The 20,655-nt window shown below is 33.0% G+C and overlaps 1 protein-coding gene across 1 annotated transcript in view; it reads right to left on the bottom strand.

The window, feature by feature from the left end:
* Man2a1 (mannosidase alpha class 2A member 1) overlaps positions 1 to 20,655 on the bottom strand; it is a 174,480-nt gene that overhangs the window by 78,296 nt on the left and 75,529 nt on the right. Inside the window, exons 7-10 of the mRNA XM_047555657.1 lie at positions 19,961 to 20,147; positions 16,253 to 16,430; positions 4,425 to 4,627; positions 886 to 1,068 (exon numbers count right to left, since the gene is read on the bottom strand). Coding sequence (XP_047411613.1) covers positions 886 to 1,068; positions 4,425 to 4,627; positions 16,253 to 16,430; positions 19,961 to 20,147 — 751 coding nt within the window. The remainder of the gene's footprint in view (positions 1 to 885; positions 1,069 to 4,424; positions 4,628 to 16,252; positions 16,431 to 19,960; positions 20,148 to 20,655) is intronic.

Raw genomic sequence — 20,655 nt, 5'->3', positions numbered from 1 at the left:
TTTTAATGATTTTAATATATTATCAAAGCATACCATTTGTTGATGGGGAAAAAAATCTGGAAGAATTAACAGTCTATGCTATGGTGGAACAATAGTCATAATTCCAATATAGGAATCCCCTCTGAAGCGTCCTAACAAACAGCAATCCAAACTCTAGCATGACAGAGATCTCACTATCACAGAAGTTCAGTTTTTCTACTGTTGGGAAGCACAGTTCTCTAAGTCCTCTGCCTTTCCAAGCCAAAGTCTGTCCTCATTGTTTCTAATTCTTTACTACAGATATAACTGAGCTTCTACTCCCTTACTTTTCTATAGCTCTTCAATGACTGGAAGATGGCTTTGATAACAAAACCCAAGACACCCTTCCCATTCTCAATTGATTATATCATCCACAGAGGACATACTTTTTAGATCCTTTCTCTTTACTATGTTCCTCATTTTTGTTTTTCTGTCAGTGTGCCTCTAAAAATAAATCAAATGTCCAAGAACAACAGGATATGAAACAGGATGAGATTAAACTGCTGTATATACAACAAAGGGGGGCTCTTTATCTCCCTGGATTTTAACCATGATTTATTTAATGCCAAATCCTTGATCAAGAAGATAACCCAAATTACTATGCTGTACATAGGAGAAAACAGGATGGGCCTTATAGAAACATTCTACTACTCTATTTGGAGAAATGCACTGCAATCAAAAGTTGGGCAGCTAGGATGCCTCAACAGATTTTGTGAAATATGCCTTGAAAATTTTGCAATAGCAACACTTAGCAGGAATATCATTATTATGTTCTGACATGCATTAATAGCTTCATCTCAAGATATGATCTTATATTTAAAATTTCAAAAGATGTTTTTAAAGACTATTTTTTCTATAATTTATTACCTGGTACCATAATCCACAACTACCCAATCTTTAGCAGTTCCTGTGATAGCATCATGATGTTGAAATAGTCCCAAATTCCTTCTGGCTTCTGTCAGTGCCAAGTAATGTTTTGATGAAAGAAATGTATTTATCATGTTTTTCTGAGCTTGTCTCAGGGCGAAATAGTAAAGAATTTCAGCAGCCCTAGTTGTATAAAACAATCATTAGTTTTTATTTCAAAAGAAACATTTTAGTTTATAATCTAAAATATATGACATTTATACTTTTATTTTTTAACCAGAGATTGAACCCAAGGGTTCTTAACCACTAAGCCACATCCCCAGGCTTTGTTTGTTTGTTTTGTTTTTGTTTTAATATTTTATTTTGAGACAAGGTCTTGGCTAAGTTGCTTAGGGCCTTGCTAAGTTGTTGAGGTTGGCTTTGAACTTGTAATACCCCTGCCTCAGCCTCCTGAGCCACTGGGATTACAGACATGTGCCACTGCACCTGGCCTAAACTGATACTTTTAAAATATTCTTCAAAAATTTCACAATTTCAGTACAATTTATACAAAAGATACTGATGATAAAATTTTTATAAAATCACCAATTTTTCAAATTTTCAATCATCAGTGACATGTTTACAATGATCTTGGAGGTTCTTGTTCTACAGGAGCCTAGAAAGAAGTCAGCCCCTGTTGGTAGCAGGATAGATTTATTTATATAATACAGTGGGGGGAAAAAGTCTCTGAATATAGCAGAAAGAATTTGGTAAATATCTCTGTCCTTTCTGTTCTCCAAGACATGAACCAGAAACACCATGGATCATCGGAACACCATTTATTCTTAACCCTGTGTATTAAAAGAGAAGCAATGGTAGGAAAAACTGCACGGTACTGAGAAAGGTAGGAAGTGATGGCCCAATAGCAAGCAGCTCAGGGACAACGGACAGTTTAAGTTTTGAATAACATTCAACAAATGAGAAATGAAAAATGATTAGGATGCCATTTCTCGTTTACCCTATGGGGAAAAAAAAAACCTTTAAGAATAGATGGAGGTAAGAATATAGAGTTTATGATTTCTACCATTTATTTTTTATATCAGAAGAGATGGTTTGATCAAGATACGTTTCTAAAAAAGTGCTTTAAAAGGAAATATGGCTTAATAGAGCCAAAAAAAAAAAAGGTTCTGTGTGCTAAACATCTTAAGGACAATGGAGAGAAAATCAAGGCATGTTTGAAAATTTATCAAGATTTAATAAATATTGGAAATGCTTTATAAGAAGCAATGGATTTCTCTAAGTTATAGAAATAAATAAAAGACAATAAATAATTGCCACTTTAAAATTCTAACCATTATAAAAATCAAGGCATGAGAATCAACATGTGGTATTATGTAAGGGTTGTATGTATATCCATATACACCCATGGCAAATATTCTTGGTTTTGAAAAGAGTATATACATATAGAGAGACAGACCAAAATATTAAATGGATTGTCAAAATATTCTTTATATACTTCAATTTTTATTCAATTTTATGAATGATAAATATTACTATTTTCAGACATTAATTTACTTTCAAATAAATTAATACACTTCAAAATTTGAAACTATTGAATACCTTTTTGCTTGTTTTGCTTTAAAGCAGAATTTTCAAAATATATTTGTAGCTCTGAATATATTTAATAAATTTATTTATAACCCTTTTCCACTAAAAAGTGCTTCACACTTTAAAAATCACTAATTCAGTAGTCTGAAATAATCTACATTATTTAGCACTTATTCCATTTCTTTATAGAAAGTTTAGAGTAACATGGCAGAACTGATCATTCTAAGTCTCTATAAGTTAGAAGCACTATTTTATTATAAATGTAGGATATATTCCTCTTTCATATCCCAAATACCAGTGAAATGTTGGGATTTTGAAATAATGTTAATAGAAGCATGACAAAAACAGACACTGATACATCAAAGCACAATTCTCGAAGAAATTCATAATTTTTAATAAAAGGCTTTTCTTAAAACAGTCAGAATCCATGAGTATATAAAAGAGAGTAGGTAAAATCTAACTTGCTGGTTTTTGTTTTTGTTTGCCACATGGGATTAAATCGAGGGCCTCACACATGCTAGGCAAGTGCTCTACCATTGAGCTATACCCTCAGCCATTTTTATTTTTATTTTATTTTGAGGCAGGGTCTCTCTAAGTTGCCTAGGCTAGCCTTGAACCAAGTCCTTTTTTTTTTTACACTTTGATTTTTAAAATTTTAAGGTACCCAGTCTGACCTCAAACTTGCAATTCTCTTGCCTTAGCCTCCTGAGTTGCTAGGATTACAGGAGTACAGTACTGTGCCTGTCCTTATTTATTTATTTATTTATAAATATTTATTTTAGTTGTAGATGGATACAATGCCTTTATTTTATTTATTTATTTTTATGTGGTGCTGAGGATTGAATCTGGTGCCTCACACATGCCAGGTAAGCGCTCTAACACTGAGCCACAACCCCAGCCCCTAATTTACTTTTTAATATCAAGATTCATCATAAAAATTTATTATTCTACTGGATTATACGCAGTAACAAAGTCTTGGGAACTTCTGGGGTAATTCACTTTTATGAAAAAAAAAATCAGATTCAATTACTCAGAATTATGCTCCCTAATATGGTAGCCACATGGCTACTGACATTTAATAAGCAACTTAGAGAAACCCTGTCTCAAAAATTAAAAAGATTGGGATGTGGCTCAACGATTAAGCACCCCTGGTTTCAAAAAAAAGTACTAAAAAAATATGAAATTAAGAATTCAGTTCCTCTGTCATGCTGGTCACATTTTAAGGGCTCAATAGTTATGGCTACCATAGTGCACAGTACAGAGAAGAACCTACCACTGGAGACAGTTCTACTCAACAGTGACCCAGAGTTCTACTGGATGGTGCTGTTTCTGTTTTTATATTTTCTATTGACTTTTTATATCTCTGAATCGGTTTACTTTTCAACAATTCTCTGTCTCGCCTATCAATTCCCATCCTTTTCAAATTGTGTTCTTTTCTAAGCAGAAAATTATACTGACAGAAATGTTTCTGTAAATAAACTAAAACAGAGCCTCTACAGTTCTCCCACTTATAAACTACATCAGTTTTATAGTATGCACATGGAAGCCCACTTTGGGCTGCTGGGAGGCCCATTTGCTTATCTGATGCTCATCTACATTTCCAACAATTGGGTCTGCCAGATCACTGGCCTGCAGACACACATGATGGTGTCATGAATACTAATAAGGAGTGCAAATAATACAAAAAAATTAATTAGAAAAACACAAAAAACAGAATTCAACTCTAAGAAAGTAGGACAAGATATATGACTTTAACTTCCAGAACAAAAATCCACTGTAATAATTTGATCATACTTTGGAGACATATTTCTGATTGCATTAAAATTTTGTAATTAAGTGAAATACATCATAACACTATATAAATGGTACGTATTACACAAAACCCTACAAAAAGGCTATGATAATGTGAAAGAAATGATGAAAGAAATGAAGCTAGCTAAAGGTAAATATACCTTAAATGGGATTCCACGATTCTATCCATTCGCTTGTAAAAGGGTCTAGATGTGAAATAGCCACTCCAATAATGATCATCCCGGTCAGCATAAGTGAAAAAATCTCCACTTAGAACAGGGAACATTGATTGTCCTTTGTTTCTCATAGCTGCATCTGCTTTATCCACAGCATTAAAATAATCTGATAAAGTTCCAAATTGTATCTAGTAAAAACAAAAAAAGTTATAATTTAATTATTCACTGATATCTTAAAATTGTTTACTTTTTATACTGAAATGAAAAGTTAATAATAAATATTTAAGCTGTGTTTCCAAAATGAGCATAAAAGCTCAGATTTTACAAAAATAAAAAATGGAGAAAAATACTAGTGACTCTTACTTTTACTTACATTAAGTCCCAAATTTATCTAAGAGAAAATTTGAACATCTAAGCAGTTAGGAAATTAGAAGGAGAACTATTTAGATCTACAAATTTGTGGAAATGAAAACTCCTTACATATCTTCAAGGTTTTGAGGTATTCAAGGATCCAGGAAAATTCCTTACATAGTTTTAAGATTTTGAAGTATTCAAAGATCCAGGCATGGAGTAATCCAGATGAATGAAAGATGGATCACAAAAAATAAAAGATACATGTTTTAAGCAAAATGTTCCAGAATTCTGGAAGAACACTTTTGTTAGTTACAAGTTTCATATATCAGCCTCTCTTGACCCCTACACCCCCAGGATGAGTTCTTATAAGGAAAAAGAGACAGACTTTAAGAACAGCAGGTCATTTAAAAAGTGCATTTTCTCTGCACTGAGTAAAATGTTACAATATGAACTGAAAGGTTGACTGCTCAAATGAACAGGTAATTCTAACTAATGATTTAAATTACCAGTACATAAATCCATTTTTATGAGTCCAAACTATTGTACAAATCAAAGAAAGGAACATTATACCAGATCTTGTAAACAGATATTAAAAAGGCACTCAAGTTAAAAATAGATTATTCAATAGAGAATGTGTTTTTAAATAATGAGATACTGATTTTATTATTTCTTCCTTACACACACACACACACACACACACATACACACACACACACACACACACAGATACTGTAAGTTATTATGGCTGAATATAGCAATGGCAAGGTTTTAAGTCCTACATGTGGTTTTGAGCATATTACATAATGTCTCTGTGTTATGGCAAATACAGTTCTAAGTAAAAAGCTTAAAATTATGACTGGCAAATAATGGTGTAGATTTTAGCTGTTATTTCTCTATTGCCAGGGCAAAATTTCAAATGGAAACATTAACGACATGATATTAATAAGGCAAATATAAGTTGTTATAACTTAATTGTGCTACAATAAATTTCATTATAGAAAAATAGATGATTACTTCTAAATTCTTACGCTTTTATTAAAGATAAGCATTTTTCACCTTATATCATTTATTTTTATTTTGGTTTCATCAATTACAATGCTATTTTGGGCAAGTTAATCAATTAGTTGCCTTAGTCTCTTTATCCTATATTAGGAATAATCATGGTACTTACCAAAATGTTCAGAAAATTAAGTTAAATGAAAAGTTAAAGTCAAATAATAAAAGCATTTAATATATTTTAGCTCATAAGTATTACTGCTCATTCAACAGAATTACTAAGAACCAGAATATAAGTATATATGCTTAACTGTACAAGAAAGGGGTCACAAATACAAGGAACTATAGCATTAATTTCATACTTAATAGGTACAGACAAGTTCAAGGATGTATATATAATAATAGTGGTAAAATTTTCAATGATCTCATCTATTTAATAAGAAATTTTATTTAGATAATAAAAATTCCTTTGGGTTTCAAACTTTAGGAATTTATGGCACACTATAAACCTGACAGTCACATTGAACTATACCCTTTTAAATTTCTCATGTAATTTTTGGTATGAGCCAGGATAAAATATTTCCTACTTGATGATTTCCCAAAGCAATGTTTAAAAGTTTAGATAAGTGGTCAATAGCTTTCTCACAAACTTCATTAGCTTTCTCACAAACTTCATTCAATTTTTAAGGACTGAAAAATAATCTTCTACCTGTGCTAGAGTAGTTTCAAAAGTAAAATTTTCCATAATATTTCCTGGTAGCTCATAAAAGTAAATACATAGGACACCTAAAAATAATCAAACAAAAATATTTAAATGATTTTTACACCAAAAGGCAAAACAAATTCAATACTAAACATAAGACAACTCTATCAGAATAAAGCACAGGAAAAATTACATAGTTGTTAAATGATAATCAATGACAACCTGGCTGTCTTGGTTAGCTCCAATGTCAATTTTTTAGCCATCTAAATTCAATTATTTGTTTTTTCCTTTCCTTTCATTAAAATAGTAAGTGTACACTCACAGTTTAGAAAAAAATATCTGCAAAACATCCCACAGAGATAACTAGATAAACTATGTAGATAAAGGAAAAAGTCAAAGATTCCAAAGAACAATCAAACTAGTCAGGACTTACTTAAGGGATAAAAATTTTGGAGAGAGTAAAAATGCATCAAGATAAATTCTACAATCTCCCAAATTTTCATCTTGGAGCACTTATCCAGTCATTACATAAGACATGAAGGTCTAATAGAAAACATTCCCTAAAGGAAGCAATTGATAATATTCAGCACCTAATTATTTAAAAAACTCTATGAGAAATATATAAATTTCTCAATCTTTTAAGAGTCTATAAAATCTTACACCAAACATCATGATTGATTATGAAATACTGAATGTTTTCTCCCTTAGAAAAATATGACAACTCTCACCATTTCTATTCCTGTTGAATAGAAATGGAGGATACAGTATTTGCAAAGACAAAAAGATAGACTGAAAATTACAAAGTTTTAGAAAAATATACAAAAATATGCCATTATTCACACATAGAAAATTCAAAAAGAATCCACAACTAAACTATTAAAATTTAAAAATAAATCTAACAAGTTTACTGGATAAAAGGTTAAAGTGCAAAAGCCAATTATATTATTATACACAAAATATATATACCATGTTCTTGATGGCCCAATATTTATAAAGAAGTTAATTGTACTCAAATTGAACCACAGATTCAATGTAATCCCAACAAAAATGCCAGCATTTTTGGTTTTCAGTAGAAATTACACCATTGACCTCAAATTACACAGACTACAAAGGACTAAGAATAACCAGTGGAATTTTGAAAGCAGAACCAAGTTGAAAGAGTAATACTATTAGATACTAAGACCTGTTATAATCTATAGTCATAAAGACAGTATGAGATTAGTCAAACAGAATAACAATGAAAAGAAAGTCTAGACCCAGACCCACACAAATGTAGTCTCACTCATGATTAATGAGCAAGATGATGTTGCAGTGCAGTGCAATAAACTATGGATTTTTCAAAAAATGGCACAGGATATCCTTATGAGCAAACATGCATCTTGAGTCACACCTTGTGTGATAAACAGCACTACATTTCGGACAGACTATCCATCTAAATGTTAAAAGCAAAATAATAAAGCTTCTAGGAAATAACTTAAGAAATATATTTTTATGACCCTGGAGTAAATAAAACTTTCTTAAACAAGACATAACAAGCACTAACCATAAAGAAAAATATTGTTAAAATGGAATTAATTAAAATTAAGAATTTCTGTTCATGAAAAGACAGCACTGAGAGTTAAAAACATAGGCTACTTTGTGGGATATTTGTGTAACTTTTTATCTGAAAAAAGACTCAATCCAAAATATATAAAAGAATTATAAACAGAAAAAAAATAGATAACCCAATTTAATTTTAAAAATCATCAAAAGCCTAAAATAGGTACTTCACAAAAGAGGCTACATGAATGGCAATAAACATGAAAAAAAGGTCAACTTCATTAATCCCCAGGGAAACAAAAAATAAAACTATCACATCTGCCAAACTTTACAAATGAAAAGAAAAATATTGTGACAATACAAAGTCTGTCATACATCAAACAAATGATGTGCTGGAATACTGTTTGGCATTATCTACTAAACGTAAACAGGCATACACCTAATGACCAAAAAATCCTACCCCATTTTACACTCACATAAACTCAAACAGGTGACTAAAACATGCCCAATATGTTCAAGCAGTTTTATTTGTAATAGACAAAAAAAAGAAAAAGGAAAAAAAAAGGGGGGGACCTAAATGTACAAAAATAGCTGAAATTTGGTATACTCATAAAACAAATTAGAGAGAGTATAAAAACAAGTAAACAGATGCAGAAAAGTATACATTTATGATTCCCTTCAAATTATGAAAAATGGTGGAATGAGACAGACATAATTACCCTATGTACATATATGATTACATGAATGGTATGAATCTACATTGTGTATAACCACAGAAACGAAAATTATGTACCTCATTTGTGTACAATGAATCAAAATGCAGTCTGTAAAAAATTAAAAACTAAATAAAAATTTTAAAAAAATAAATAAATCAGACCCAAAAAGTCAGGAAAAAAAAAATACAATTTAGGGACAAGTGATAAGAGTGACAATAGTGGCCACTATCACAGCAGTTGGTGATGACCAGCAGGGGACCTAAGGAACTGCTCTAGGTGCTATGACTGTCCTAGGCCTTGCTATGGACAGTGATTATTGAGGGTTTTTGAAGTTGGAAAAATTATCTACACGTTTATAATTTGCACACTTCTCTTATGTGTGTGATACTCTCATTTTCGAAATTACTTTAAGAAGCTGTAATGGAGCTGGAGTTATAGCTCAATGGTAGAATGCCTGCCTAGCAAGTATCACTGGGTTCCACATAAAAATAAAGGCATTGTGTCCATATATAACTAAAAAATATATTTAAAAAAAAAGAAGTTGTTGGAGTGGGCACACAAAGGAGGAAATAGTGAAATAATAAAATGAGATCTAATTCTTCAGAATCAGACAGAAGACTGGACCTTTCTATGGACTCAAAATCATTCCGCAGTATGATACATTGAGAAGATAGATAACTCACATACATACCTCCTGCTCTGATCAAAGAGTCATGTTTGAATTTTGCCATTGAGAAGAATACAGAAATGACTTAAGCAGCATCCCTATATTCAGATCTCACAACCTGGTAGAAATTTAGTTGTAAATTTCTTGAATAAGCTTGGTATTTGACTTAAGTTTATCCATTTGATATTATATGCTTATTTAATAAATTAAATTCTTACTACATAAACTGTGGTCTACCTCTAGCTTTTTAATTTTCTACATAGTAACATTGATTCCATTCTATAGTATTTTCACAGATCTTCTACTGTATTATAGGTAAATATGGAAATATAATAAACACATTGAATAATTAATTTTCTCACATTGGGTCCTAAAATAAAACTTTAGAAGATTTACTGACCAAAGACAAACATAAGTCTTGTAAGAATTTTGACTTAAAGAATTTTTAATGTGATAAAGAAAACGTAAATCTATCCAGATATATTATATTATCAAATTACTAAATTTTTAGATATCATAATGGTATTATGATTAGAATTTTTAAAAGAGTGTTTATCATTAAGAGATATATACTCAAGTAGTTACAGATGAAACTACATAATATTTAAGATTTGCTTCAACATGATCTTGGGAGGGGGCTCAGACAACAGTGGGACAAAAGTGGTCTTGAGTTGATAAATCTTGGAGTTGAGTCATGGATATGAAGAGAAGGGAGCTGTGTGTGCTATTCTCAAAACTTCAGGGTGTATCTCAAACTTTCCACAAGGTTAAAAAAAAATGTAAGAACCACAGGCAAATGATTAATTTTAGACATCTTCTCACTTAAGAAAATGGTAGTGTATTTTCTGAACATGAGACATTTGCAAAATTCATGATATGTTCATCTACAAATGCCAGTCACACTACTACATCAGAAGGAAGCAACTATCATAGAGGAACAATAAACTTTCAATGCTGGTATAAAATAGGGCATTTCTGAAAAATGGAAACTGCAACTTAGTAGGTGTACACTTTCAATCTATAAAAGCAATGCCTCTATAATTCCCAAGCACAGGTAAAAGTCAACTTTAGAAATTGAACTATGGTATATAATAATTTTCCTCTTTTTAATTATTTTTTAAATTTTTTACAGACTGCATTTTGATTCATTGTACACAAATGGGGTACATCATTTCATTTCTGTGGTTGTACACGATGTAGATTCATACCATTTGTGTAATCATACATGTACACAGGGTAATGATGTCTGTCTCATTCCACCATTTTTCATAGACCCCCATTTACTTCTACCTAAAGTTCCTCCATTCTTCTCTCACTCACCACCCCACCGAACCCCATTATATATCATTCTCCACTTATTGGGGAAAACATTTGGCCATTGGCTTTTTGGGATTGGTTTATTTCACTTAGCATGATATTCTGAAATTCCATCCATTTCTCTGCACATGCCATAATATTTTTCTTCTTTATGGCTGAATAATATTCCATTGTGTATTCATACCACAGTGTCTTTATCCATTCATCTGTTGAAGGGCATCTAGGTTGGTTCCACAATCTAGCTATTGTGAGTTGAGCTGCTATAAACACTGATGTGGCTGCCTTACTGTAGTGTGCTAATTTTACGTACTTTGGGTATAAACCGAGGAGTGAGATAACTGGATCAAAATGTGGGTCCATTCCAAGATTTCTGAGGATTCTCCACACTGCTTTCCAGAGTGACTGCACCAACTTGCAACTCCACTAGCAATGTAAAAGTGTGCCTTTTTCCCCACATCCACGCCAACATCTATTATTGTTTTTGTTCTTGATAATAGCCATTCTAATTGGAATAAGATGAAATCTTAGAGTTGTTTTAATTTGCATCTCTAATTACTAGAGCTGTTGAACACTTTTTCATATATTTATTAATCGCCTGTATGTCTTCTTCTGTAGAGTTTCTGTCCAGGTTCTTGGTCAATTTATTGATTAGGTTCTTTGTATTTTTGGTGTAAAGTTTTGTAAGTTCTTTATAAATTTTGGAGATAAGTGCTCTCTCTGAAGTGTGTACAAAAGATTTTCTCCCACTCTGTAGGTTCTCTTTTCACATTATTGATTGTATCCTTTGCTGAGAAAAAGTTTTTTCAGTTTGAGTCTATCCCATTAATTGATTCTTGCTTTGTCTTATGCTTTGGGAGTCTTGTTAAGGAAGTCTGATCCTAAGCCAACATGATGAAGATTCAGGCCTACTTTGTCTTCTATTTGGTGCAGGGTCTCTGGGCTAATTCCTAAGTCCTTGATCCATTTTGAGTTGAATTTTGTGCAAGGTGAGAGATAGAGGTTTAATTTCATTTTACTGCATATGGATTTCCAGTTTTCCCAGCACCATTTGTTGAACAGGTTATCTTTTCTCCATTGTATGTTTTTGGCTCCTTTGTCTAGTATGAGGTGACTGTATTTATGTGGGCTCGTCTCTGTGTCTTCTACTCTGTACCATTGTCCTGTCTGTCTATTTTGGTGCCAATACCATGCTGTTTTTGTTACTATTGCTCTGTAGTATAGTTTAAGATCTGGTATTGAGATACCTCTTGCTTCATTTTTTCTGCCTAGGATTGTTTTGGCTATTTGAGGTCACTTGTTCTTCCAGATGAAGTTCATGATTGCTTTCTCTATTTCTGTGAGAAATGTCATTGGGATTTTAAATGGAATTGCATTGAATCTATATAGTGCCTTTGGTAGAATGGCCATTTTGACAATGTTAATCTGCCTATCCAAGAACATGGGAGATCTTTCCATCTTCTAAGGTTTTCTTCAATTTCTTTCTTTAATGTTCTGTAGTTTTCATTCACTGATCCTGTCCACCCGCCCACCCCACGCACCACAGAGGGACATTAGACACTGTGCCTGCCCCCTGTGCTGACTCAGCGTATCCTCACTGGGGCTCCTCAGATTCTTTGGAGGCTGGTGCAGGCATTTTGAATTAATCCTGAGGGCGTGGCCATCATCACTGGAAGGGCAGCTCCCTTCCTGAGACACCTTCAGGAGACTGGAGGCCCTTTGACTGGTACCTCTATTTTCACTTATATCCTACACCCTTCCCCATCCTCTTTTTTCACCACTAGAAATACTGTAAATAGTAATCGAACTCATCCTGTTTGTTATAATAATGTTAAAGTCTTCATAGGGACTATCTCGTTCAGGGCTGCATTTTCTCTGTATTGAGTGCTGCTACTATTGATCTCCCCTTCAAAAGAGAGGTACTAGAAAACTGCAGGGTCAAAATAAGCCTGCAGGGGGGAAACTTCAGTACTGCTGATCTTCAGTGCTAGAGGGGAATATATAGAAACAATAAGAAAAAACAGGGGAAGAAAGTGTCCCTAACAAACCAAGGTGCTGTTTTGACAGAATCCAATGACAGCTTGGCAGTAGAAATGACAGAAAAAGAGTTTAGAATCTGCATAATTAAAATGATCTGTGAAGCAAAAGATGAGATAAGAGAGCAAATGCAGGCAATGCACGATCATTCCAGTAAACAGTTAAAAGATCAGACACAGGAAGCGAAAGAGCACTTCAATAAAGAGATAGAGATTCTGAAAAAAAAAATACTTGAAAGAAACAATAAACCAAATTAAAAACGCAATAGAAAGCATCACCAACAGAATAAATCTCGTGGAAGACAGAATCTCAGACAATGAAGACAAAATATTTAATCTTGAAAATAAAGCTGAAGAAACTGAGATGTTAAGAAGTCATGAACGGAACCTCCAAGAATTATGGGATATCATGAAAAGACCAAATTTAAGAATTATTGGGATTGAGGAAGGCATAGAAATACAAACCAAAGGAATGAACAACCTATTCAATGAAATAATATTGGAAAATCTCCAAAACCTGAAAAATGAAATGGAAAATCAAATATAAGAGGCTTACAGAATACCAGATGCACAAAATTACAATATATCCACACCAAGGCACATTATAATGAAAATACCTCACATACAAGATAAAGGATAGGATCTTAAAGGCTGCAAGAGAAAAACGTCAGATTACATAAGGGGAAATCAATACAGATATCAGATTTCTCAGCCCAAACTCTAAAAGGAAGAAGGGCCTGGAATAATATATTTCAAGCTCTTAAAGAACATGGATGCCAACCAAGAATCCTATACCCAGCAAAACTAACCTTCAGATTTGATGATGAAATAAAATCTTTCCACAATAAATAAAAGTTAAAAGAATTCACAAATAGAAAGCCTACACTACAGAACATTCTCAGCAAAATATTTCATGAGGAGGAAGTGAAAAACAACAATACAAATCAGCAAAGGAAGGAACTACCCTAAAGGAAAAGCCAATCAGAGGAGAAACCAAGTCAAGTTAAAAACCAAAAATAAGCCAAAATGACCAGGAATACAAATCATATCACAATAATAACTCTGAATGTTAATGGCCTAAACTCAATAATCAAAAGACATAGACTGGCAGATTGGATTAAAAAGAAAGACCAAGCAATATGTTGCCTTCAAGAGACTCATCTCATAGAAAAAGGCATCCACGGACTAAAGGTGAAAGGATGGGGAAAAACATACCATGCACATGGACCCAGTAAAAAAGCAGGGGTCTGCATCCTCATATCAGATAAAGTAGACTTCAAACCTAAGTTAGTCAGAAAGGATAATGAAGGACATTTCATACTGCTTAAGGGAAGTATAAAACAGCAAGACATAACAATTTTAAATAGTTATGCCCCAAACAATGGAGCATCTATGTACATCAAACAAACCCTTCTTAATTTTAAGAATCAAATAGACTAAAACACAATAATAATGGGGGACTTTAACACACTGCTCTCACTACTGGATAGATCCTCCAAACAAAAACTGAACAAAGAAACTATAGAACTAAATAATAAAATCAATGATATAGATTTAATGGAAATATACAGAGTATTTCATCCATCATTGAGCAAATGTACTTTCTTCTCAACTGCTCATGGATCCTTGTCCAAAATAGACCATAAGCTTTACAAAGAAGCCATTAGTAAATACAAAAAAAAACAGAGATACTACCTTGTATCCTATCAGACCATAATGGAATGCAATTAGAAATCAAAGATAAAATAACAAACAAAAACCACTCATACACCTGGAGACTAAATAATATTCTATTGAATGATGCAGTGATAACAGAAGACATCACAGAAGAAATAAAAAAAATTCTTAGAGGTAAATGAGAATGACACAGCATATCAAAATCTCTGGGACACTCCAAAAGCAGTACTAAGAGGAAAGTTCACTGCACTGAGTTCATACATTAAAAAAACAGTCAACAACTAAATGACCTAACATTACATCTCAAAGCCCTAGAAAAAGAACATATGAACACCAAAAATAGTAGAAGACAGGAAGCAATTAAAATCAGAGCTGAAATCAATGAAATTGAAACAAGAGAAACAATTCAAAAAATTGACAAAACAAAAAGTTGTCTCTTTGAAAAAGTAAACAAAATTGATAAACTCTTAGCCACACTAAGAAAAGGACAGAGAAAACTCAAATTACTAGAATTCATGATAAAAAAGGAAAGATCACGACAGACACCACTGGAATACATAACATAATTAGAAGCTACTTTGAAACTCTATACTCCAACAGAAAATATCGAAGACATCGACAAATTTTTAGAGACATATGATCCTCCCAAACTGAATCAGGAAGACGTACACAATTTAAACAGGTCAATTTCAAGCACCAAAATAGAAGAAGTCATCAAAAGCCTACCAACCAAGAGAAGTCCAGGACCAGATGAATTCTCAGCCAAATCCTACAAGACCTTTAAAGAAGAATTAATACCAATATTCCTCAAAGTATTCCAGGAAATAGAAAAGGAGGGAACCCTTCCAAATTTTCTGAGGCTAATATCACTGGGATACCAAAACCAGACAAAGACTCATCAAGGAAAGAAAACTTTAGACCAATATCCCTGAGGAACACACGTAAAAATCCTTAACAAAATACTGGCAAGTCACATACAAAAATATATTAAAAAGATAGTGCACCATGATCAAGTGGGGTTTATCGCAGGGATGCAAGGTTGGTTCGATATCCGGAAATCAATAATTTAAATGTAATTCATCACATCAATAGATATTAAAGTTAAGAATCGTATGATTATTTCAATAGATGCTGAGAAAGCATTTGATAAAATACAGCACCCCTTCATGCTTAAAATACTAGAAAAAACAGGAATAGTAGGAACATACCTCAACATTATAAAGGCTATCTATGCTAAGTCCACAGTTACCATCATTCTTAATGGAGAAAAACTGAAAGCATTCCCTCTTAAAACTGGAACAAGACAGGGATGCCCTCTTTCACCACTTCTATTCAACATCGTCTTTGAAATGCTAGCCAGAGCAATTAGATCAAAGAAATTAAAGGAATATAAATAGGAAAAGAAGAACTCAAGCTCTCACTATTTGCCGATGAAATGATTCTATATTTAGAGGATCCAAAAAACTCCACTAGAAAACTTCTACAACTAATAAATGAATTCAGCAAAGTAGCAGGATATAAAATCCATATGCATAAATCTAATGCATTTCTATTCAAAAAAGATGAATCCTCTGAAAGAGAAATTAGGAAAACCACTCCATTCACTATAACCTCAAAAAAAAAAAAAATACTTGGGAATCAATCTAACAATAATTTTCTTCTTAATGAATTATACTCTTACATAAAAATTACATATTCTAAGAAAAGCCAGGATGCAATACAAAGAAACTAAGAATATGGTGTTATAGTCTCATTGAACACTGAAGGTCCAACTTCAAAAACGATATAATAAATAAATATCTTCTCATTACCTTTACTCTCAGGTCAGGTTGAGAATTCATATATTGAAAAAGATGCTCATAATTCCTGAACTGTAAGTTCCATTCTCCATAGTCAGTGTAGCGAAAATCATCTCCAAGTGGGACCAAGAGAACTTTAGTACGGAAAAGTTTTGACTTCTTTCGGTACTGATCTAGGATCAAATGAGCCCTATAAAAGAGTAAGAGAAAATATGAGTTCTATCAAGAGGAAGTCAACAGAGGAACTTAATAAGGATGTATTGAAATTCAAATGTCTACTACATTAAAATAAATTAATGTATTTTTAATTAAAATAATTTACAAGACAGATTTTCTAAAAATCACACATTATCCATTTAAAACATTTGTATATTCTTATCCTTGGGGAAAACCCATAGTTTTCCAATGAACAATCCTTAGAGAAATATGGTCACAACCAAGTTTGGCATGTTGATTACTAGGACAGCAATGTCTTCCTGAAGCCCAAGCATAGCAACTGGCTCCCAGATAGCCCATATTTTAAAATAATGTAGTCCAAGAAGACATAAAGATTTCTCATCCAATCAACTTTGAAGTTTGCTTTGCTTTAATATCTTTTCTTTAATTTAATCTATAATCTTAAGTCTAATTAAACATAAAAAATACATTTCAAATAAGACTAAATGGCATAAATCTTAACCTATAATATTCTACAAAACAGTACATCCTCTTCTGAAGAAAGAATAACAACTTGACACCTGCCATCAATAATCTGATTATCTGTCACAGTGTTCTTTTCAATACTCTTCACCAGATAATGCCCAGGAGTTGAACTAGCTATTTTGGTTTCTATCTCCTTGGTCTCTAACCAAAGACTCAAGAGGTCAGTCAAACATACTCTGCTGATGTGATCAGCTTTTATACTTCATATTCTCGTATTCTGCAGAAAATTGAAAATGCTGAATTGGGGAACTGTTTGAGGAAGTCTGGGAATACAAAGTGAGAGGAAACATTTGTAAAAATGAAGTCGGCAAACAGATAACTCCAAGTGATTCATGGTGTTTATAAAGCCAAAGTTTAAGAAATTAGTGTTTAAATAACACTTTTTTTTTTTTAACCTAGTATTTCAATTTTCACTTCAAGGATTATCCAAAAGTGAATTCCAATCAACAATCTAAAAACTTTATAAAAGCAAGTTAAAGAATATCAATAATAGAGGCATTCTATAAAAATTATGAAAAAAAATTAAATTTAGAATTTCATATGGTCTTTTAAAAATGTACAGTCTATGAAACTACTTTGCAAATATAAATTTTAGCAATAATGTAGGGCTTGGCTAGTAAAATATAACCATAATATCCATATGTAACATATAATGTTTAGTTTTCTGAGATTAGCATTTGGCACCATATTTAATCTTTACTATTACTTTACTAACATTTCACATTTACCAAAACCAATTGTAGATTATTACTTACAATTTTTAAAAAGACATGTGAATGATGGGATTAGCCACACAGAAATAAGACCAAAAGTAACAAGGGTAAAAAAATCAAATATATCAACCACAGATAAAAGATACTATGATTGGGCATGCAACTAGATTCTTGAGGCAATCAGCATAAACGAGTTTACTATTACATTTACCACAATTTGTATATATGGGTGCTTTACACATATACAGAAAAAAGAGAATAAACATTAATGGTGTCCTTTTTATATCTGGCATTCATCCTAACTCTCAAGCTCCTGCCCAGAAATTATCAACAGTAGGAAAGACAAACAACCATTCTATATCACTTGGCATGTAGTATATGCTCACTAAATGTAAACAAATGATGAATAAATTGACCAATTTATTTATTGCCAATATTACAACATTCAACTAAATAAGAAATGTCAACTTAACTCTAACCAACAACCCCTCCCCAAAATTCCTTGAAACACGAAAATATCTGACATTCAATGGAAAAACCCAACTTAAAAAATGATACTAGATGAAAAAATAATTAAGAATGCTATTTCCTTATTTGCAAAGTAAAAGAACCTGTTGCACTTAACATATCAAAAGATGCCACCTATATATTACCGTTAAATCTCATTTTCTTTAGGATATTAGAAAGTTAAAAAATGTCACTGAGTGTCATTCATCACCAGGTCAAAAAGATATATCTGGATATGAAGTAAACAGCAGAATTACGATGTTAGAAATTATAAGAAGTTAAAAAAATCTACAGATTCATCCATATGTCCCTTGGTGCATGGAAACTACCTTCAGAACCACTGGAACTGACTGAGCACAAGGCATGCTTCGGGGAGCAATTCGTGAGGGGTTAGATAACGTAGTCAAAAGATTACACAAAATGGCTTCTTTTCCAGCAATGCACCAAAAAGGCACTCTCAACAGCACCCAAGAAACAGAAAAGGGGCTCACAATACTTGTGGATACTCTGGAAGTCCCCAACTGAAACATGTGACTAATCTTAAAGTGGCTCCCCATCCTTGACCACCTGAGCTGGAAAGAGTGGTAGAAACACTCACAAATACAGAGGGTTATGTGCTTAGTTGGGTCAGGGTTCCTCCCACCCCAGCCCTTCTGATAACTGCACCTTCTGCGACATCTGACTGGCTTATTCTCTTATGCCTGACCAGTTTAACCCTAGAAAGCAGGCTGCTCATAGTTCTTGTTTTTACTGCTCTAGGATCCAAGAAAATGAAACCAGATCAGCTCTGTCTTGGGGAGTTTTTCAAAAGAACTTTGAAGTCATATTTTGATAAAAGGACTTCTTGGCTTCAAGAAGACTCCCATGCTAAAACACCTTCAGTTCTGCCACAGTGAGGGGCTCACTGGAAGATTTTCTTTAAGACCAAGAGACACAGACAAGGTAAAGCCACCTGATCTCATTTTATCCTTTATGTGTATTTTTTAAAAAAGTAACCTCTTTTTTTAATGCATAGATTTGACAGTACAAAGATCTTAATGTATTTAAGAGGTCATATTATTTTCCTAGCAGAGTCTGGTGTTTTTAAATTAGGATACAATAATTTATTTAATGCATTATACTAATTCTCAAAAGAAGAAATTAAACTTTAAAAGCACCAATATTAGAAACTATAGGTAACTTGGTTTAATGAGATGCTTCCTTCATTAGCATAATTTTATTCTAAAGAAATGGTTCATTCCTTTGATTATTTTACTTAAATAATGTTTAAGTATAAATATTCTTAATTAAGGTTTTCTATAAGTCAAAAACATCAGAAAGATGCAAAGATGTATATTCATCAGAGCTGGGTAAAATTCACTATTATTGAAGTTGTTATTATGGGAAGATAATTACACTCTTTATGAGTTCCATTTCAATAAATGTGTTTTTGTAGTTGAGTTGCTTTTCTTACCAATTTATGCAATGGAGACCAGAAGTTTTATTATCAACGAAAGTATATGAAATCAATCAAACACAGTAGAAAGCTTTTATAATGAGGGCAAAGGAGGTGGTAATAATAGTGCATTATGGGTTAGCCACTGTATATTGATCTACTATTGTTCAATTTCCATTAAACTCTAACACATAAAAGGAATGGTCATAACTGGCATTTTTAAGTTGTCTTAGATCTGGTTTGAAAAAATACTTGGGATAAGGATTATGTTGGCTACTGAAGCTATTTATTCAACCTCAGCAACTCACAGCTAAGTAGCTACTTTATTCATGATGGTGTCTTACGAAATACATGTTTTCATACCTTCTCTGGACATTTTCAGAAGAAATTGCTTCTGGGGCGAGTCCCCAGGGACACTCAAATCTGCCTGCAGGAAGCCGTCTAAAATCAAACTGGCAGCATATTTTAGGATCAGGTCCACAAGTGTGAGGGATGTCATAGCTGTAGAAAGGCATCATGTGGCAAAAAATATCTGTGGCAGATCCCAGATCTAAAATAAAAAGCCAACAAACAAACTTGCATTTACAAAATATGTTTTCCCCAAAACTGCTCAATGATGCCATTACTTCATACATACACGATGCAAGCTGTACCCTAAATCAACAGCCCTCTTACTACTACTACACATACCCCAGAAGCATTTAATAGCGTCAATCCAAAGGAAAACAAATCTCAGCCTCTATATCTCTTCTATTAAAATATAACAAGGACAAAAAGCCCCATAAAGAACCAGCAACTTCTGACCCGGAAGGATAACTGACCGGAAGTTCAAATTACAACTGGTTCATCCAAACTCATGATGCCCTTTATCCCTGGCTGCCAATACCTGCCTTATCTGTCCCTTCCCAGGCAATAGGACGCACTGGGGGAACGAAGACATTAGCTATAGGGCCTATAGGGCTGGGGTGAAAGAGAAAACAGGGAACTGGAAGAAAAGAAGAAGAAGGGGGGATTATGAAATCACTAGTCAAATGCCTGTTCCCCTCTTGCACTGAGGA

This window comes from Sciurus carolinensis, chromosome 6 (genome assembly GCF_902686445.1).
Source record: "Sciurus carolinensis chromosome 6, mSciCar1.2, whole genome shotgun sequence".
In the NCBI taxonomy this organism is placed as follows: domain Eukaryota; kingdom Metazoa; phylum Chordata; class Mammalia; order Rodentia; family Sciuridae; genus Sciurus; species Sciurus carolinensis.
The sequence above is the reverse complement of the archived record's forward strand: the minus strand, read 5'-3'. Positions and strand labels throughout refer to the sequence as shown.